This window comes from Crocodylus porosus, unplaced genomic scaffold (assembly GCF_001723895.1).
Source record: "Crocodylus porosus isolate Cpor-Errol unplaced genomic scaffold, CroPor_comp1, whole genome shotgun sequence".
NCBI lineage: Eukaryota > Metazoa > Chordata > Crocodylia > Crocodylidae > Crocodylus > Crocodylus porosus.
The window spans coordinates 70,017,813-70,040,625 of record NW_017728931.1 but is presented as its reverse complement, the minus strand read 5'-3'; the positions used below and the strand labels follow the sequence as shown (position 1 = coordinate 70,040,625).

The 22,813-nt window shown below is 39.9% G+C and overlaps 1 protein-coding gene across 2 annotated transcripts in view; it reads left to right on the top strand.

Annotated features, from left to right (window-relative positions):
• TMTC2 (transmembrane and tetratricopeptide repeat containing 2) overlaps positions 1-22,813 on the top strand; it is a 367,617-nt gene that overhangs the window by 319,048 nt on the left and 25,756 nt on the right. For both annotated transcript variants that reach the window (XM_019543135.1, XM_019543136.1), the window contains 2 exons: positions 5,471-5,585; positions 15,776-15,839. In XM_019543135.1, the coding sequence (XP_019398680.1) occupies positions 5,471-5,585; positions 15,776-15,839 (179 nt within the window). The remainder of the gene's footprint in view (positions 1-5,470; positions 5,586-15,775; positions 15,840-22,813) is intronic.

The window sequence follows — 22,813 nt, the reverse complement described above, 5'->3', positions numbered from 1 at the left end:
GGGGGGATCAGCAGGCACTGGGGGAGTCCCTGTTCTCCCAAGCACTACCAGGAGTGACCAGGAATAACGGTCACAAGCTGGCAGAGGGTAGATTTAGGCTAGATATCAGGTGGCACTACTTCATGTTCAGGGTGGCTAGGAGCTGGAACCAACTTCCAAGAGAGGTGGTCCTGGCTCCTACCCTGGGGGTCTTTAAGAGGAGGCTGGATTTGACATTTGACCCCAGTACTCTTTCCGGCCGTGGCAGGAGGTCGGACTCGATCTGCTCAGGTCCCTTCATAGAAACTATGAAACTTCTATTCTACTTCTGAGTTCGCCACTGAGCATGTGGAGGGCACCTGCCCCCCACACTGCTGTGGGATGCTCCATGCGCCCCAGCATCACAGTGTTCACAAGCTGTGCTTTAAGGTATGTAGAAAAAACTTTTAAAGTTGTGTCTATGTCCAAATCGCTGATTCTCTGAATCAGCGTTGAATCTTCAGATTCGGATTCGGCTGAATCAAATCAGGGATTCTGATCCAAATCAACAAGTCGAATCACTGTCGCTGATTCAGGCTGAATCAGAATCAAATAGGGCCTGCTTCACACACTCCTACTGCCCACCTAGAGGGGCACAGCATGCCAAGGACAGGACTAGGAATCACCACTGAAGGCAGGGGGAGTGGAGCAACAGGTAGATGGGCCTGGGTCATGCCCCAGCACAGCACGGTTGCCCCAGCACAAGCAGGCAGGACTTGACTCCCTGCAGAGCTCCATGGGGGAAGCACAGACTGCACTGCCCAAGCAAGCTTTACTGCACTTGCCCCTCATCCCTGCCCCTCACCCACAGCAGGCTCCTGGGACCTAGCACTCAGGCAGCCCCCCTCCCACACACACGTATGTACATGCTGCCCCCCCACACCAATATGGTACTTGCCCTCAAGCTGTCATTGCCCTATGGCCTGGCCCTGTGATCCCAGCCTCACTCCCACCCCTGCTTCTGAACACTGCTCCCCGCCCATCTACAACCCCATAGTGAGTTTTGGTAAGCTGTTGCCAGGGAGGAGAATGGAGATGCTGACTTGGCCTGCAACAGCTCATCAAAACTCCCTTGGGCCCAAATAATTGTCCACTCATACCCTATCCCGTCCTGAACCCCAAGTCTTGACAGGGCTGTGTGGGGCTTGACATCTCTCTTTCTACCTCCCTCTACCCTTTTTGCCAGTGGGTGGGTGCCCAGCCCTGGAGGGCTCCGGTCTGTCCTAGTCCTTCTTCTCTCCAGGTTCACAAAGCCATTGTCTAAATTACCTCATGGTTGTGCATATTCTAATCCCTTTAAATTCACATATAATGAACAAAAAATGCAAACTATCCGAATTACTGATTAGGCACTTGCTACCCTGGGAATATTTGCTCCTTCTTTCATTATCTTTCTGTGTTCTATCAATCAGAAAAAATTGAAACGTGGCTATATGTACATCTTCTAAATCATTATAAAAACAATACTGTGATATATATTTCTGAAATTCTGAAAGATGTGAAGATATGGTGGCTTCTCAAATTAAAAGTAATCAGAGACTAGACGAAGTCCACAACTTCTTTGTATACAATAACATGAAAAAGGAGAGAGAGGAGATGGAAGGCAAAGTTATTGTGCCTTAAAGTGAAAGTGCTTCCCCAAAAATTTAAGATGCAGGTACAGACTTAGATTTCAGACCTTTAAAATCTGTTGCAAAACCCTTAATCCAAAAGCAATACCTTTTACAAAGTAAGTGTACATGTAGGCAGTTTCCAGAGTTGTGGGGGTTCTCCACACCACCCCTTTGAAAGACATTTTTTTAACTCATTTTTCTGGTGTTCTGCTGTTTCTTTGTTGTTTGATTATTTTAGAACTATAGTATGGTTGTAAAATATTATTCCTTTAAATTACTCATATGTCTTAATCTCAACTAAATTAAATGAGTTTTTACTGCTAAGAGATGCCTGCTTTTCCACAGCTGTTGGTATTGTTTTATGTAGGTACAATCTCCTGATGTTAGCTTACTACAGTTTCTTGAGCAACAAGAAAAACAGCCATCTCAATTAAAAAAAAAAAATACTGTTGGAAGCAGAAGGATGCCGATTTCTTAGTATTATTATAGCAAATGATAAAATAACAGTTCGTCAAGAGACACATATATTCTTGCTTTATAGCAAGGTATCTTTTATAAGTGTAAAGCAAAAGAAATATATTTCATGAGATCAATAAATAGTGCTAATTATGCCTTTATGAAAATGAAAATAATGTGTTATAGGTTCATAAAATGGAATACCCGAGTAGGTCTGACTTGACCTCCAAGTAATATACAACAGAACATATATATATATAGCGTGTAAGTGAAGCATCATTTGAATGGTATGGAAAAGTTACTATGCAGTTGTGTCCAAAATATCCTTAATAAACTGTATCCTAAACAGACTTGTGTATAAAACATACATATTATAACTTATCAATAGAATATAAAATATGAAGAAAGAATCTAGATAATGAAATAAAACATTGTTTTCTCCCTTGCTCCTTAGTCTATAAACCAACTCTATCAGACTGCAGTCTTTTTTGGGACCTGGCTTGTCTCAGTGAAAAGGTCTTTTATACTTTGGGTGCTGTTATGGCTCAAGGAAAGACATTTTTGCTGTGGATTTTTGCCAGGTGTGCCTGAGCATTAGCACTATTGAGAAGTATATCACAAATGTAACATTAGTGAACTCATCTACTAAATACAGCTAGCTTGCATGTTTTCATATTTGTTGTTAAGATATGGCTCAGTTGGGATATGGTATGTAGTGAAGAAATTGTTGTTCTGGCATTTCTAGGAAGGCCTATGATGGAGAAGAATGTAAATTTCCTATTTTCCATCTGTCCCACCTTTCATTTTGAAAGAGTAGTAGTTAGAGGAAAACGGCTGGACATCTTTATTTTAATTTACATTACCTTTCCATTTAAGGTACAAAATATAATTTATTGCAAACTGAAACTGGGTAGTCTACCAAGAAAATTCAGTTTGCCTCTCAGATATAACATTTAGGCTGTGGGCGGATGTTACATTTGTAGCACTACCAAAAGCAAGTGTACAGACCTGTATGCTGTCTTTAACATTACAGAAATGACACATTTTCCACCAAAACATTTCTGCTTCAAAGAACTTTAAGTGGGGCAATTTTTAGTGCCACATGGAACATCTGCGTAGTTAGATGTAGTACTACAGGAGGACTGTCAGCCCCACAGCATCCCTCAACTCATCTTAGCCACCTCTAAGTCAGGGGAGGGGGGCAAGGAGAGCTGATGCCTCCTGGCAAGCTGTAAAAGAGCTCTGCTGATACCCTGCAGTTCTTGCCACTACTCCCAGAGCACCAGCATCTTACTGATGCACTAACTGCAGCTGCCACCGTGGGGAGGGAGAACTGTTTTCGACCGCCCTTTTTCCAATACTGGGACTGGGAGAAAAGAGGAGGCAGCTGCTGTCAAAAATAGCTTTCAGTCTACCTGTAAGTTATTGGAGCAAGTTATTCTCATCTCCACCAGCCTTTCAAGTGACTGGAGGGATGGCTTTCTGCCGTGACTGCCTCCAGCTAATGCAAGTAGTGGCATCAGTTTGAGGCAACCTTTCTTTCAAGGGAGTGGGGGTCAAGTGAAGATCAAATCAGTAGTCCACTATTGTGGCTTTGTCAATCCCTAGCCAGGGCGCTGTGCAGTTATATATACCTCCATAGTATGTGGTAGCTCTATAAATGCATATCTGCTCATGGTCTTGGTCAAAACCCAGGTCCTCAGAGATGTCCAGGTTATCTGAAGTATGATGGATGGAATTCTAGAATAAAAAGAAATCAGTTCAGTGATTTAAGTAGGGTTGGAGTGTCACAGTAGCTGTGATGATCCAGGAAATGTCAAGAGAAGGTTTTTTGTGATTATCTTTCTTTGGACAAGTGTTACAGTTGGGAGAGGTGTTGACAACATCTTTTGAACAACAGCCCTCTCACCTGCTCTGCTGGTACAAAAAAGATACCACAAAAGATCTTTGCCTCCTTTCAGTGATATAACTATTCTACCATCTGATTTCATCATTCTAAGCCCAGTTCTTTATACCTTCTCTATTTAATTGCTTTTTTCTTAAGTTTTCTCAGTATTCATAATGAAATTCAGTATCTTAACCACTCTAGTCAGTTTTGTACACAAGTAGACCTTTGACCCTGTTTTGGGATTTAATACATAGTAATCCACGTTGGCTTGATGTATATGAGCAAAAAAGCTATGTTGCATTTTCCTCTCTTTTCCTATATATATGTATATATAATTTTGAAGGTGGGTGGGGAAGAAGCAGATTTCTAAACGTTTTTTTTCTTCATGCAAAAAAGAGAAGAGATTGGCAGTATGGTGTCTGACTAATTTTGGTTTCTGACATTTTACTTATACAGTATGTCAGAGAATACTATGCCTGCTTAAACACCCATGGTGGGTACCTGCATTACTGTTTTAATGCCTATTTCAGTGTGAAAGAGAGCAGCCAACAAAGCATGAACACTTGTTTGGGTTCTTAAAGCTGCACTGCTATTCCTTGTTTTCAGTTTTGTCATCTGCAGGATGTAAATAATTGATTAGGACTAGAAACTCCACTCAAATATATTTTCTTTATTCCCAGCAAATATGTTCATCATGGTTCTTTTCCTCCCATGTATTTTGTTTTTAGTTGAAATTTTCAGAATTATCTGATATTTTTCAGCAGAAACCATGTCTTTTTCCTGAATGTGCATATAATGGCTCATGCGATTTGGAAGTTTTAATTGATTCAGGGTTAAGTTTCACAAAAAAGAACATAATACATACATGGGAGTTTTGAAACTCTGTTGTGTAGGGGGGGAACTGAAGAGAACAAGGGGAGTGAGTATAAAAACTGTACTTCTTTCTTTTCACTGACTTCAAAGTATTTACTTCTGGCTTATGTTAGACTGGGTGAAGAATAAGGTCGTATCTCCACTATTTTGCCTATATCATGTAAACAGTTAGCAGAACAAGTAACTTGAATACCAAAATAAAGAATGTGGCATGAGAATGTTTACAGATGAATGCTTTACCTCCTGTACATGCAGGTTTGGGTTTTGTTGCATCTAACTTTAGGCACATACAACTGGAAGAACTCAACGTTTTTAGTGCAGTTTTTGATTTCTCCTTTTTATTATATATTTAATAGTACTTAGGTATAGGGAGATTAATATGCATTTGACTATATAGAAACAAATTATTTATGACAAACAATAATACTGTACATTTTATAGCGATAAGTAGGCTACAGCTGTAACTCACAATCTCTTATTCTATTTTACTTGGAAGCAAGCAAAAATTCCCTTGATATAGTTTTATATTTGCTTTGAATATATATTTTCTTTTAGGTTCGTGTTGTTGATTTGCTGAAGTACTTTCTGCTTCTCTCGCTCACATATGCATACTTCATTATAGGTCAGTTTCTCCTAGAAGAGTCCCGCTTGATAGAAGCAGCTGAGATGGCAAAGAAAGCAGCTGAGCTGGATAACACAGAGTTTGATGTTGTTTTCAATGCAGCACACATGCTCAGGTTAGTTCTTTATATTCACCTTGTCTGTTTTTCTCTCTCACCTGTAAGGGAAAAAAATTCCTCTCTAATTTTCCAGGCATAGAATCTAATTATTGGAGGTTTTTCTTGATTTTGCCCCTGTCCCTCTGCTACAACAGGTAAAATAAACTGCAGGGAGAGGAAGGGGTAGGGTCCTTGTCCTCTGCTCCCCCAGCTTCTTCCCCCTTCTGCCCTTCTGTATCCCTGACTGTCAAACCCTGCTCTCCCTGAGCACATGGAAGTGAGGGAAAAATTTGAAAACACTGATAGATGATACATTTCACCACCACCCCCTTTTTTTTTTAATGATGCAAATTTTAGAACAAGTATTCCACTGTTAAGCAGCAATTTTATACTTACTTATATTGAGTACAAACTACACATAATAGTTGAAAGTCAAAAAGCTCATGCTACACCGCACAATTCATTGGGCTGCACTCTACCAGAGCCAAGAGTTTTTCAAGCCATGCTGACTCCATCTCTGAGCACTGCTCAGTGTGTGTGTACTCCAGATACCACCCTCCCAAAAGATTCATGTGCTAACTTGCCCCCCACTCATGACTGGAAGTAGGTTTTCTTCTCATGAGTCCTGGGATCTCCAAAATTTTATATGTAGATGAAGCACAGGGCAACCTGTTCTGGTTCCACCTCATGAACGGTGGGGCCACACTAAACACATGCAGCAGGCTGACACGGGCAGCAGAAGAATTCTGGGTGAACTGTTTGGAGCCCTGCTTGCTGATGTTTGCCAGATATTTAAGGCTGGTGAAGAAACAGGAATCAGTGGAAATGGGAAAGAAAGGTGCCGTTCAGTTGTGGAAGTGGAGAAGTTGAAATGTATGCAGTGTAGTGGCTCAATTTGATTTGAAAAAGAATTGGCACTGAGAGGGACTCAATACAATGGGTACTACCATATTTTTTTTTTGAAGGGCTGTACTAATTTACTATTTATAAGTTCCCATCGGTCTGTTTGCCCCATATGGGCCAAGTGTTTCATAGTCTTGCTCAGTGTTGGATGCATTGATTCCATCTCGTTGTTGATTTCAATTACTGAGCACATACTGCTTTAGGCAGCAGTTTAATGAGAGGCAATGTATGTAATATGATTTCCTTGTATACAGTTTTAGAACAAAGACCTTTCTTCCCCATAATTTTTGTAGGAAAAAAATCTTATCTTACATTTGAGTAAATATGGTAAATACTGTGTACCTTGTACTTAAAAAGAGGAAAAATGAGAGAACACGATGTGATTTTAGTTACAGCTAGCTTTAAAAAAAATGGACCTTTTTACATGTGGTTCTGATGTGGTGCTGGGCATTTTTAATTAGCAAGCCATGCTAAGTAAACATGCCTGTACATCATGAGTATCAGTGGCACAGCACACCTCTGCGCTGAGAAAATGGCGGTGGTGCGCTTTGAACTAAAGCACGTTGAATGCGTTTCAGTTCAAAGCGCACTGCTGCCATTTTCTCATTGCAGAGGCACTCTGCACTGCTGATACGCGTGATGCATGAGGCTGCCAGAACATGTCAATTTATGTGCTCCAGCAGACTTGATTAATCGAGTCTACTCCAACGCACTGGATTTCCAGCATGTTGGAGCAGGCTCCCCGCATGTGTGTAAGTGCCCTGTATTTCTACCTACAACATGCACAGAAAATGACAATAAATCACGGGTGTTTAACAATTCTGGAGGAAGTGACTTTTTGGGATGAAAAAGGATGCTAGACCTGAAATGGTTCTAGGACTTTGAAGCTGGTTATAAGAATGTACATGGGTGCAAGTGAGAAGGTTATGGAGTGAGTGGTAATATTGGCTTACTGGGGGGAATGAAAGTGGCCAGATAGAGCAGAACAAGAGACCAAAATGTAGATAAGTGCTCTGTTGTGCTGAGCCATGAAAGCAAAATTGGGAATCTTAAACATTATAGTAGGTAGCCTGTGGGCCTGCATAGCTGTAAGACAGAAAACATATTAAAGGAGTTAACCAGGTGTGGAAAATTGTTTAGCCGTGACAACAGAGGGAAAAAAAGAATGGCTTGAAAAACTACACTATAGATTTAGAAGAAGTTAGGAGTTGGTGTTGGCCTGGATATAGAGCAACAAGATTATAATGGCAAGAAAGTAATGCTAGCAACAACATTCCTGATCAAAAATGTATTTGGTGACTGCAAACATATAAAATGACTTTACAGGAAGGAGTAGTAATTTTGCTTTCTAAAGTTATGTTTATTTTTAGTAACCAGTTTTGCACCCTTTTTTCCCAAGCATTTGCTCAGAGTAGAATAGATGTTTAGGTAAAAAAACTGGTTGTGCCTTTGCACAATACAGATATTCTTACAGAAAGGGAATAATTGGCAATTGAATGAACCCTCAGAGTTGTCCTTTCTGCTCATAAAAGACCCATGTGTGATCCAAATTGTGCTGTCTAGACTCTCAGGATCCCAACATGTCTGATAGATGACACTCCAGTCAATGAGGAAAGCTGGACTTGAGAAATGCTCCTAAGCAATAATGTAACTTGGCAAGGACAGTGGGTAAGCTGGTCACCAGCCCCAAGTCCCAATTTAGTAGGGGTGCCAAAATAGTGGTCTAGGCAGTAGTAGTCCCATACCACTGCTCTTGTAGTAGCAGCTGGGTGCATGGATGTTGCAGTGCTGCTGTGGCAGCAATAATAGGTGTGGGAAGATCATGCCAAGGCAGCCAAAACCAGGAACTTTTCTCAAGTCTGCAAAACGGGTAAGAATGCACCTTCTCTTATTCACTCAGCAGCAGCACCACCTGATCCCTGTTCCCCAGCAGGGTTTGCCCAGGATGCAAATCCTTCTAGTTAAGACTCTGCTCCTACACTATCACTCATGTCAATATTGATTTAGGAAACCTGGTTTATTTTTAATTGCATAAATCAATGGGCTCAACGCTGAATTGCCCCGCTTAGCATTCTGTATAGGTTTAAATACTGTTCTATTGAAAGACAATAATATACACTCATGGTTACTGAAAAAAGTATTATTTAAGCTGCCAAGAAATAAACTAGGTGTAGGGAAATTCCATATATTCCCTTAATAATAATAAGCCAGATTGCAGGCCTCCAAATTGCAATGAATAGCTAACAGCTATTCCATAACCAGCTTGATATTTCCTAACAAAGACCATGAACCTGCATTAACTCTATTATTATGTAGTGAGATTACTTGTATTCAGCGGCAGATGTCTACTGGAGTTCATTGCAGGCTCAATGGTAGTCATAGGGCTTGCTGTAGGTGAGCATACAGCAGCCTGTATGCTGCTAAGAAAAGTGACCCTAAGACATGTAAAACTTCAATTCAGGGGAGTCCAGTCTGACAGTTCTGCTAACAACTGAAAATAGGGAATTATGATGGAAGGTGTGAGTGTGACATGAACTATAGGCCTTCATACTGATTCTCCAATTTAATATTAACTGTTTTGTAAGATTAATTACTGAGAAATTTGTTTAGCCCAGTTGTGAAATTTTTATAAGCAGTGACTATAATAGTTATTTCTTTTTTTAAATGAAGGTTAGGGGTGCAAAATTCACAATGTGGTAGCTTAAGGAAAAAAATAGCATTCTTCAAGTTTTGTATGAATCCTAACAGTCTTTAAAGCAAACATTGTCAAATGCTGTATTATTATGTTCACAATAATATCAGTTTTCTCACAAATTTTTAAGTTCTCAGTTTACTGAAACATTACAGGAGTTAAAAAACTAGAGAGTTTCTTTTAACCTTGTTTTACAAATCTTGAGCTCCTCCCTCTTGGGGCATGAGGAGGGTATCACAACTCTTTTTTTGAAAGAATTTTTTCCTATCCTTTTCACCTTTGATAAATCATTTACCAGAGCAGTTATCCTTTTTTTCTATGATTTAAACTGGTTAGAAATTAAAAAGCGCTCAAAGGAAATATGATCAAATAAGTCCAGAACAATTTGTAGCAAAACATAAAGCAGACTGAAGCAGAATTGGAAGACTGAGTTCAAGTGTAATAGGTTGATTTATAGATGCACTCTTCCAAGTTTGGCTGGAAATAAAGAGAGGTTTCTACTTCTTCTGTCAGCTACTCTTTAACAGTGTTCACTTCCTGTCTTTTTGCACAAATCTGGCAAGTCAGATCAAGACAGAAGTGAAGGAGTTGTCTGCTTGCATCTTTAAGGATCGCCTCAGTGGTCCTGATTTTATATAGTTATTTAGCTTTTGCATGGCTGACTTCTGCAGGGTCCTCAGGCACCACTCCAGATAAAACGAGTCACCTGTCAGAGATATGAAGGGTAGCTGCAATTAATATATTTGCAGCAGTGACTTGGTCTAATAGCACCTTGTTTCCAAGGTACTCTCCTGTTAAATTTATTTCCTGACTGGATCTGATTTTCAAACAGCTTCATTCAAGGATCAAATTGCTATTTGTTTGTTTATTCTGCTTAAATTGCTAACCGCTCACATATATTAGTTGCTGTGGGTTTGGGGTTTTTTTGTTTTGTTTCATCTTTGTTCAAAAACTCTGTAGGACCTTTCATGAGCACTGCATACATTTTAATGGAATCTACTGCATCCACTATTAAAACTAGGGAAGAGTGTCCGTATGGGTTCAGTGATGAAGAGCTTGGGGAATCCTATAACAACAGTACTAGCTGACTTTTATTTTCTAATATTTTACCTGAGGTCAGCTGCCGTGAGAAATCAGATAATTCTCTTGTGACCCAACTGGTGGTTACTCTTAAACTGAAAAATGGTAGTTTAGTGACACCTGTGTACTAATTAGATGGAAACAAAAGGAGAGAGCAGTACAGTATCTCCAGGTGAAAAAGAGGCGAAGAAAGAAAAGCTGTGCTTGAAAGCACATACTGTGGGAATAATTGGTTTTTTGGCACTTCAGTAAAACAAAGGGCTGCTACTGAGACAGTCAATTCAGTGTGTGCAGATAGTGAGCGTTATGTGAGGATTTGAAAACAAAGATTTAAACTACAGTAATGCTGTATATCAAGAAACTTATTTTACTGTGAGTTTATTTTGGGGGGTGGAGGGGATGAGGAGGGGCATGCCATGGGGATGGAGGTTGGTGTTTGGACCTGCAATGGTAGTGCAAGTTCCTTGTTTCTGCTGGATTTCTAGTTTCTGGATTTGTGACCCAGATACCTTGTTCCAGGCAGACCCAAACTCTAACTGACCACAGCCGCTCCATTTGATAACAGGCAAATTTTATTGCTACACAGCAATAGCAGTTAAGAATAATGCAAACAATTCTGTATCTACCAGTCCTAAAGCTGTCACAGAGAGAAGGTACGTCTGGCCAGTATACGAGCTTCCCTCTGAGGTTCTTTCTTGAATATCAGATGTCAGCAGCTTAGAGGTCAAGAGCTGAGCTCACCCAGTGGGTGGGTGAGATGGGCTAGTGATGTGCCTGTTACCTGTGGTGGCCTCAGGTTTCCCTTTCAGGGATCCTTTGGTGCTCTGAAATCCCTCATTTTGTATTTTTTTTCTCCCCTATGACCCTTCATCTTTGGGTTTTGTTGATTGGTCTCCCTGTGATTATCATACTGTCTGCATTCTGTCCTGTCAGGATATTCCTTTGTTTCACAAACCCACCACATGCGCACACCTTCAAGAGTAAATTGGATGCTTATCTTGCTGGGATTCTATGACCCCAGCTGACTTCCTGCCCTTTGGGCGGGGGCTGGACTCTATGATCTTCCAAGGTCCCTTCCAGCCCTAATGTCATATCTTATGTCTAAGATGTGAAATATCTTTATTTGGGCGTTTATCAGTCTCTGTCCACCCAAACCGGAACTCCCAAGACCTGCAGTTTGGCATTGTCACCTAATGCCACCTTATCTCATGGTATGGAACAGTGTGGTACATGTTTTTCTATTTTTCAGTTTTTCTGTGCATCTGCTGGCTTCAGACACAGTGAGCCATGAAGGAAACTGTCACAAACAGGCTTTTAGAAACCAGTTAACCCTTGCCATTCCCCTGAACCATTATTCTAATGCATACCTGCTTTACCTACATGCCAGTTCCCAAAAGCAAACCTCTACATTTCATTCTGTAGCCATCACTTTCATGTGGCAGCTGAAACAGGTTATATAGCATATATGCTGGAATAAGAAATTCCACGGATATGTATACCTTATTTCAGAAGTAGGTAACCTTTTCTGGATATGGGCTGCAATGACCCACCCGGTCACTGGCAGAGAGAAAGGCAGGTGCTATAACCCAGTCACCACTACTTGTCTCCAGTGGTTCTGGGAGAGTGGCCACAGCCAGTGTTTGTCCCTGCTGCAGCATGGGGAGCATGCCCATACCAAAGCTCCATATCCATGGGCCTTATCCAGTGATTCCTCAAGCTGGATCCAGAACTGTGGGCTGTAGGTTGCCAGACCCCCTGCCATATATAACTGACTATGCAGATAATGTGGCAATATTTAGAGATTCTACATGTGCATATGGCTGTATGCTAAGTTCTAAATTAATTGTGAAACAAAAAAGGATGAAAGTTTAAAGATTTACAGTTTGAAATAATTTTATCACGGGACAAAAAAGTTTAATTTAAGAATACTTGCTGAAAGATTCTAGTTTTTATAGTTAGAATCTCTAAGGGGAAAAAATTCTTTCTTTGGCTGTATACACACCAGATTTTCACTTAACCAGGGGCAGGAAGTTATGGGCTTCATAACATGAACTGTCCTGTGCAAGTAATATCTTTTTCCCATTCAGATATTTGTGCCTGGCACAAAGATGAAGTAAACATGTCATTGATATTTTTTCCCTATAAAAAGTACTTAGCAACATTAGAATTCAAGACTGATTCATTTTCATTATTTAGTTGGATGTCAATACAACCCAGGTTCCATCAGTTCTGACTGTGAGATATTACTTGTGATTGCTTGGCATTTTTTAAAGATGACTGTGGGTCAGTGTAGGTCCTCAGTTCATGCATTGCTCTGTCCAGCAATTGTTGAGAGCAGGTTCTTTTATTTAAAAAAAAAAGAGACACTTTTGTTTCTTAGTTGGACTAAATTAAAGCTTTGGGTGTCGGGGCAAGACTCAAGTACGCTGTCAAGGTCAGTACTTATGAAAATCTAACAATAGAGATAATAGATATAGCTCATAATTACAAAATAGTTTTTCTACTATTTCTTCCCCAGCTTCTCTTGGATTTCTTTTCTGTTCTTGTATTTTATTCTTATCAGTATTGTATCAAATATTATACTGTAATGTGAATTATGTTTCTTTCCGTGGAAGCTTTCCATTGTTTGACATTGATCCAGAGCCATTTACTGCTTAGTGGCATAGGGTTACTGCAATTTCCTACCTCTGTCTTTTATTTTTCTCAAGGGGAAGCCATACCAGGGCTTAACATAATGAATTCTAGTTTAGATTTCCAATGAGAAGGTGAACCAGAATTTGGCTATACCTTCACAGAAGGAACTGTTTTAGAACACCGCGAGAATGGAACTTGCATTTTCCTGGGCAGATTAGTGTGGTTTGCATTCATTTATAAAAAAACGTTTTTAATAGAGAACTATAAATTTAATTTGATTTCAACTTGAAAATTAATAGTCCATGTTTCAAAATGTATTTGTGGAAGGAAAGAGAATAATGTATTTCCAGTGGGCTAGATGAGATAGGAATTTCAATTCTTTCCATGCTCGTGTGCCAGCAGTCCTTTCCTGAAAATAGTATGCTTTCTATATGTTCCTTCTGAGCAAGACACCATGTTTGTTATACAGAATTTTTTGATATTCGTGAGTGTTGCATTTCCTCACAGTCCTGTGGCTAAAAGGTGTATGGTACATTGAGTTTTATTATCTTTCTTTTTTCTCTTTGTTCTTTTTTTAAGATTTAAAATTCTGCTTTTTGTTCAGTGTTTTCAAATGTCTCAGCATTCATTTTACTAAAGCACAGCAGGAATGATTCACAAGCTTGTTAAATGAATATTTTTAGACACTTGCATCTAACCACTGGACCACTGAGTTGATACATGTGCAGAGTAATTTAAAACAGTTAACAGGTATAAACCTGGTTCCCCTTGGCAAAGTGTTAGTAAGGAAGTGGTTTCAATCTACTTGTAAATTATGTGAGACTTCAAAAGGATTTTCCTTTTTCTCTTCTCCTCCCAAGACCAATAACTGTCTATCAAAACACATTGATTGGAATGAATTGCCTATAGCACGCTGTGTGGTTAATTTGCAGAAATTGGGTGGAAAGTCACATGGAGGGTGAACACCTGCAGCTGGTGATCTCTGAAGAACATACATTTTAAAAACCTTGCATATTCAGCAAAGTAAATTCTGTGGATCCAAGCACTTATTCAAATAATATTGCTTGAACTGACAACTGCTACAGAAATCTAGAGAAAACTAATGAAATATCTGTTTTACTACTCTTCTTACCTTTTCTCACATTCTACAAAAGCTGCAGGATAATATATCTCTGGATAAGAATGAGAAACTTGTAAAGAAATGCACTGTGACCTTTTAGCATATACAGATGTACCAAGGCATCCTGGTAAGGATATGAAAATTTCTAAGATAACATCTGGGCTTTTTTATAGTTATGACTTGTAGAGGAAATGCATACTGCATTTGCCCTTCTCTTTGTTTCAAGAATTATAAGAATCTAAGCATTAATAATACTGGAAAGTGTAACCTGTCTTGGGCAGCCCATTATTTTGTTGGCTGTTCCTACAGTTATTCCAGGCTCTGCCAGTTGCTATATGGCAACATGGCTTATGTGAATAATTGATTTTGGAGGTCAGTGACCAAGTTAAAAAACAATTAAAGTAATAAGAACTCTGCAAACACCAAAAAGGTTTCATTTTGCTTTTGAGGCATTTTTAGCCACTTTGTATAAACAGAACAAAAGATTTTTCAAACAAAGGGCTAAGAAGGGCTTCCATTTGTGGAAGGAAGGAGAGCAATGATTTTCATTGGGCTGCAGAGGAGAACAGGAATTTCAATTTGTTCCAGGCCTATGTGCCAGAAGCTCTTTCCTGAATAAATGTATGTCCTCGTTTGTGCCTCCAGAGCAAGGCACCTTTTTGTTATATGGAATTTTGCTGCATTCAGAACTGTTGATACAAAATGGAGGAGGAAGGATGAGTTGTCTGCTTATTCCCAATATTTCACAACTTTCACTTGTAATGTGAGACACCCAGGTGCCAATCTTGTTTCAGCCTGATATGCAGCAGTGACAGCAAACTGCAGAGCTCCCTTCACAGCAGATTACCCAAAGCACCAGTTTACAGTGTCATTCTTTCTCTCTCTGGCCCCATGAATATCTTATTATATTTATATAAAATGGAATAGCTTCAATGAGAGACACTAACAATGCCCTATCTCTTAGTATATTCTCTTGAGAGATGAGAGGTTTAGCATCAAGTACATGCTAAATCATGCAGAAAGGAGATTTAACATCAGGTCTCCTATCTCCCAGGTGAGTACCCAGGTCAATGGCATTATAGAGCATGAAGGTATTGCTACCATCATTGTCAAATGTTTATGCTTCCTTGTGAATCCAGTTTGAAAAATCAAAATGTTACAGAAATGAATCTGTTCAACAGTTCTAAGATTCCTTTTTTTTCTTTTTCTTTTGGCTGAAGGCATTTGCTGAATTCAGTCTGAATTTGCTAGTGGTAGCAACTGCCCACAACTGCATTTGTTTGTGAATTGTTTTTTATTTGTTGTTAAAATGTTACTCAGATCAACATTCCAGTTTCTTAGAGAAGAGAGAAGAAATAGACTGCACTATTTTGTAACCCAAATCTTCACAAATAACATTAAGTATATGGATACATTTACAAAAAAATGGACCAGAACTGCAGCTGATGTAAAAGAGCAAAACTCTGTTGATCAGTTGATATTCCTATATTTCAATGCAATATACAATGACATTCTGTAAGATCTAGAAAGAAACAAAGGTATGCAAACATAGCATTTCAATTTGAAGAACTGATATTCTGGCCTATAAAAATCATAATTTTATTGGCATATTTTTGTGTACTTGGGAAAGGGGTATTTTAAGTGGTGAGAACAAATATAATATACTGTTAGTTTATCTTAATTTACAATATTAGTATATACTAATGTCTCTCCGAATACTAACCTCTTTACCCAAGAAAAACTAAGTGCTATGTTTTTTCTCCCCTTCTAATTCACTAGACAAGCCAGTCTCAATGAAGAAGCAGAGAAGTATTATGAAATGGCAGCGGGATTAAGACCTAATGTAAGTACTTTCTTAATGATGCACATTATTCAAAATGATGAATTCACAATAGTGTAAGAGCCTCTGATTGTTGAAAAAAGGCATTGCTGAAGTGCTTGATCTCTCACCCTGCATTGTTCATATTATTTTAATAGATAATTGAGGTAATTACATAGCCAGCCACTATATTTCTGAGTTTTCTAGGTAGAATCTTCAAGAAAGAAGCAGTATTGATTTTCAGGTTTCTAAATAAAATTTCTAGATTTTTCACACAGTGGTAATTTAAGTGTGGAACTCCTTGCCACCAGATGTTGCAGAAGTTTACAGTTTAGCCAGATTGAAAAAGAGATTAGACACATTCTTGGGGGAAGAGAAATCAGTAGCTATTGCATATGGGAATTAGAGATACCAACTTGAATGCTAGAGCTTGCTAGTGAAAGAGAAACAGTGGGAAAAACCTTGTTCATACCCAGTTCATTCTCCCTTTCAGCATCCACTCTCTGTCACTGCACAACACATGGCTCATTGATGGGTCTTGATATCATTGGGGCCAGGATGTCACATGAGGTCCATAATATGTAGGGATATATGATGAGGTAAACTTAGGGAGTGGATTTCTAGAGAAAGTAAAAAAAGGAAGTAGTAAAGTATTTGTTTTGTAACTGTGAAAAAATCAGCTTCAAAATACCCAACAGAAACCAAACCATATGAAAGTATGAAAGACAGTGTACAGTTTAAACATCCAAAGAATTTAAACTCCTTTTCCCTAGGAATGCCAGCTTTCTATGTACATTTCTTTGTTTTGTTATTTGTAGGGTGTCTTTTATTAGAGATGTAAAGAACTTGAGGGATGTAATTTTAGATTTAAAAAATTCGTATATGCTTCTGAGGAGTCTTTATTATTTGTGGATACCTTAACAGTTAAAAAGTAGCTTAACTTGTACAAAGTTGTTAAAATCATGACAATGTTATTTTTTCTTCATTTCATCATTTTACTCTCAATGTCTCTTACAAATGTCTGTACATGTGTCTGACTTCTGGAGAGCACATTGCATTTTTATAAATTTGAAGGGTGAGGCATCAAAGTTACAGTGTAGATTATTGGCTATATATAATGATTATGCTTCATAATCAGAGCTCTTAGCTCTTTGTATGTAAACTCTTTTTGGGGGGAGGATTGGGTGTTGGAATCTCAGATCATTTCTTGAGCAGGGAAGAAAAAAAATACAATTCTGAGATTTCTTTTATAATGTAATGGGAATAATTATCCTTAATCACAACCATTTACTGCCAGCTAATTCTGGTACAATGGCAAAGTGAAAAAGAGAAAACTGAAAGGAAGCAGAATTAATTGGAAATAGTCATTTTTGATTTCCATTGCCTATGGTTCTCTTATTCTGTTTTTCATTCCTTCTTTTCACCTTTTGGACAACCATTTTTAATGATATTGACATAATGCTTGGATCTGGTTACCTTCAAGCCTGCTAGAGTGCATGTTTTCAGAAATATTGCCAAGTAAAACTTTTTTTTTTTAAATTATAAAAAGTTTCAGGTATGTTGGTGCTCACTTTAAATGAATGATTGCAAAGTGGAGTGGATATGTTGAATGAACTCATATAATACCATAAGGTACCTTAATAGCCTTTAATTTTTAAATCCTTTCTCTGTTCATCCACTCAGCTCTTAATCAGAAACCTGCCATATTCCATAGCCATCATATTTTGACCATAGCCAAGTTATATTACATACACATTAGTATAGATACATATTATGTAACCATAAATTCCATATTTAAACAAAGTGTTGATTTCATATAATCATAGAAAAATAAGGCAGGAACAGACTTGAAGAGGTCATTTAAGTTCAACGTTCCTGCTCAAAATATGGTCATCACTTTTTAAATCAGCCCAGGCACTTTAATCTTTCTCATGGGAAGATTTTTATAACTTCTCTAGCTGATCAGTGTGATCATGGGAAAGGTCTTTGAAGATCATGGCATCCTGATAAAGGAAGCTCTCTGTTTGGGAAGCAGCAGTGCAGGCTTCACAACACATGTATCACCCTGTCTTTGTCTCAACTGTGATCTGAGCAAATCAAGGGTAATTCATTTCCATGGCCCATTAAGTTCATTGACTTTCTGCTGAGTTTGCCAATCAGAATAAAGTATTGTAGCAAGGTTCCAGCTAGAGCTAAGATATACCAGTGGATCACCAAACATGTATTAGTGGGAACAATCTCTTAGTGTTGCCAGATGAAAGGAGGTGATAATTCCCCTCTTTTCAGCACCGGTGAGACCACTTCTAGAATACTGTATCCAGTTTTGGGCCCCCCATCACAGAAAGGATTTAGATAAATTGGAGAGAGTCTAGCAAAGAGCAAGGAAAATGGTTAGAGGGCTGGGGGACATGATGTATGAGGAGAACTGGGGAACTCGGCTTATTTAGTCTGGAGAGAAAAAAGACAGGGGGGATTTAATAACAGCCTTCCACTGTCTGAAGGGTGGTTCCAAAGAGGCTGGAGCTAGACTGTTCTCACTGATAGCAGGTAACAGCAAGGAGCATGGTCTCAAATTGCACCAAGGGAAGTTAATATTAGATATTAAGAAAAACTTTCTCATGAGGAGGACAGTAAAGCAGTGGAAGAGAATATCCAGAGAGATTGTGGAATCTCCATCCTTACAGATTTTTAAGAGCAAGACAGATCAAAAACATGGCTGGGGTGATCTAATTGGGGCTGGTCCTGGTTTGAGCAGGGGGTTGGACTGGATGACCTCCTGAGGAGCCTTCCAACCCTAATTTTATGGATCTGTGATTTTTAACTGGAAATTTAAAAGGCTGTGTTATTTATCTTTCTTTAGTTGCTGTTATGACCCTCAAGAAAAAAAATGCCCCAACGGCTATTTTATGTATTTTAAATTGCAACTTAAGCATGTTAAGGAAGGTGCTATATCTCGTACAACTAACGATTTTAATTGCTTTGTTTTTATTACTATCATCTCTGCCTTATTCCTCTATAGCACAAAGAAAATAAGCCCCTGAATCAGATTGTAGAGGAAGTAAATAATGTCACTCATGGTAACTTGCGCAGGAATACATAGTAAGTCATGCCCAACTATGTTTAGACCTTAATATGTACTTAATGAATCACATCACCATCTCACAAGAGCCTGAAGGATCATAACAAGGTTCATTATAGCTAGAGTTTCTGAAGTATTATCTTTAAGTGTGGTGTTTTGCCAAGTTGTTTTTTTCAGCTATCATATGTAGTCACTTACTACATGAGCATGGCAGGAGGCACAGTTATGGGATCATGCATTAGTTTCCAGCACAACTTGTTGCCACTGCAGGGGGACCTTGGGATTGCGACTCTGAGCTCCTCCTGCACCAGCCCTGCAGCTGTTGGGGCTTGGCAGGGCTTGCAGGCAGCATTCCCCGCTCCAAACATCATTGGCCGCTGGTCTCAAAATGGGGAATGCTGCCCCTGCCGTGAGCCTCATGAGGTGAGGGGATCACAGTGGCAGCAGCATTCCCTTGTGCTGTCCATGCTGCAAGCTCCACAGCTAATGTCACTGTAGAGCTTGCAGCATTGTCAGTGAACGCACTGCCACCACTGCGAGCCTCTTGAAATGCGGGGCTCACAGCGTCAGCAGCTTTCACCTGGACTGCCCTTTCTGTGAACCCTGGAGCCAGTGCCTGTGAGGCTGGAAGTGATGGCAATGGGGAGAACACTGCCACCACTGTGAGCCTTGTGAGGTGGAGTCTTACAGGAACAGCAGATTTTGCCCATACTGCCTCACACCTCACGAGGCTTGCACCGGCAGCAGCATTCTTCCCTCTGCCACTGCTGTGAGCCATGCACCTGAAAATGCTTCCCCCACTGCAAGCCCTGCAGTTGACAGCACTGCCGCCACTGCAGACCTCGGCTGCTGTGGGACTAGAAGCAGGTGGTGCACCCGTGTCTGGGAGCCCCATAGTTAATGGGGCTCCCAGCCACAAGGGAGCACTTGGCCACATATTCAATTCGTGACATTATTAGAACAAACTACAAAGTTATTGCACATTTTTTGTGGGATAACTTCATAGCTGATGGTGTGATAAAACAAACAGTTAATTAGTTAAATGTGTAGCTGGGTCTTGATTATTAACTGGTTAATCATGCCTTAAGTGGAAATGTGTAGAGGGGGCCAGAGTGCCCACTATGTCTCTGGTTCTATATTGGGGTCTCAGGAGCATGTGGAAAGGAAATAGAGTGGCACTGTGGCATAGCAAAAGGCTGAAAAACTGCATGTTTTTTGTGCTTTCCTTTTTAAAGAATTAATCTGGAAGAGGGGAGGGGAGGTATCTGAGCCTAAAAAAGAATGGATGTGTTGTAGGGGGGGGAGTGAAATGATTCACACATTTTAGATTGTTTGACACATGAAGAAACAAGCTGATTCAGATCTGAGTAGTAAAAAGTAGCCTCCCTGTGTATGACTTTTGGTCGGAATTCCTCACGTAATGGGTGCATCTACATAGTCAATTAATGTGCATTTAAGTTACTGACCAGCACCTTAAGGTGCATTAACAGGTGGCTCGGAATGTGTCTATATGTACTCCTGTAGGGAACAGTTCAGTGCAGGGTGACTGCAGGCCTGCTGTGCTTCCCTGCAGCAGCCAGGGGGAGTTCCAGGCTCCCCTGGGTGCCAGCCCTGAGCTGGCAGAGGGGAAGGGGGTCAGTCCTGGACTCCAGGGAGGGGTGGGGAAGGAGGCGAACTGTCCCACTTGTGGGGCATCTCCCTGTGAACCCTGTGCTGAGTGAGGCTTGCCTGGCTCAGCTCAGGTGAGGCAGGAACTGCCTTGCTGCTGTCCGGACTGCTCAGGAGCAATTTGCTCCCAGTCAGCTGTCTACACATGTACTAGTATGCATTAGTTACCATGCATTTAATCTAGTACTTGTATTTCTTGGTACTAGAAATTAATTTACTGCACAATAAATGTTGTGCACAAGTAGACGCTGACACTTTACTGCACAGCAGATTAGTCTACTGCTCTGTAAAGCCTCTTGTGGAGATGCAGCCAATTAGTACATTATTTTTAGTAGTTTTACTCACATTGTCGCATTGCAGTTGTTTCTTGCTTAAGCTTTCCTCTGTTGTATATAGTGTTAAGAAGGTAAAGCATAAGATGTTTTAGAGAAATGCTTCCCAAACTTTTCCTCAGCATGACCCCATTTGTGGCCCCATTTCTTCAGCATGGCCCCTCACTCCCAACCCACAGCCCCCCAAGTCCTGTGACCCATTCACTGATGTTGCAACCCCATTCAGGGTCACGGGCCACAGTTTGGGAACTGCTGTTTTAGAGACTGCTACTATAAAATTGTTCTTCTTCAGATACAGACAGATTTAATTATATTGACATTAAATGATCCCAACATAAACTCTGACTATTAAACTTGTGCCTGCATAATCCTATAGCTATGCTTGTGTAGCAAAACCATAGGAACAATTTCTCTTGGGATTAAAGCTACAGCACTAAGCTAACTTGTACTGCTACAGGATCATGTAGGCACAACAGTTAGATTATAACATCTGATTGTGCATGTCTGAGTGGCAGCTCCCACTCTCCTTTTGAAGAAGCTAACAGGTACATTTGTCCACACTACTTGGCTTGCTGTTCTTCAGCCACTTCATTTACTGTACTTGTTGCACTGTACTTGTTGAAGCTACAATGCTGAGATAGAGCAATGGTTGAAAATGGGAGCAGAGACATTCAGTCCGAAATAAACATACAAATAATAATAATAATTATATTTCACTGTTGATATAAAATGACATCCTTCAGAAATTCTGGCAAACTCCTCATCACTGAAATAATTCCAGTTAGGTAAAAAATGCTAATATTTCATTTTTATTTTTTAAAAACATGCTAAGAGGGTGACTGAAAATTGAGAGACAATTATGTCTGTAATAATAGGACAGTTTTAAATGTACTACAGGTAAATTAAAATGTGCACGGGCTCCTGGACTCTTCTTCTCTCCTGATTGCGGACAGGATGGAGTTTCAGTTCAAACAGTGAAAACAGTTATGGCATTGAAGCCTAAAGGCAACAGAATTTGAAATGCAAGCCTGAAGTAGTGAGAAAAAATCTAGATACCATTAAGCCCATCTTTAGTCTGACAGTTCTTTGTAGCAACAGTCATGTGTCAGCCTTGTTTGGAGTTATTGGTAGATAAGTACTAAACTTCACTTACAATGATTTCCATCCAATTAAATATTATAAGAACAATACCTTCTGTAAAATATACTATAAAATGGGAAGCTGTTTTTGTTAAATTGTATTCAAGAGGTATATGTTCTATGGTCTACATTCATTCTTTTTCGAATGGACTTCTGAAGGACTGATATAAAGAAAACATTCATATTAAATCCTTCTCAGCTTCTACTGGAAGGCAATTTGTCAATTCTAGCTATTGTCATCCTGATGAAGTGTTGACTAGACACATTGGGTACATACAGGTGTTATATTTAGATCAACCTAAGCAGGGCTAGGTCAGGCTAAATGCCCACTCAGGCAGGTGTTCAGAGTTTAAATTGGCCAAAAAATGGTGCACCCAATCTAAGTTAGTTCACCTCAGAAGATGCGCTAACTTAGATCAAGAAAATGTTAATCTGATTTAGGAAAGGGTTTATCTAATCTAATAATTCGCAGCACAGGTCTGGGGTAGAAAAACCCATTTGCTCGCCCTGGCCCTGTGCTCTTCCTAGCTCATTGACCCTGACTGGGATATTTTTAGCCTCCCCACCCAGATTGCTTCCCCCGGCCCCCCCATGGACCCACCTACCACCCCTGCAGCTCCCAACCCCTATGGATCTGTTAGCTCCTCCCTCCACCCTGAGCTGTTTACCTGGATTGCCCACACCACTCCCAGCAGTGGCACCTAAACCTAGAATGGGTGCTGCTGTCAAAATCCACAGAGGCATTCAGCCTAGTACTTAATGATGGGGTTGTTTCCAATG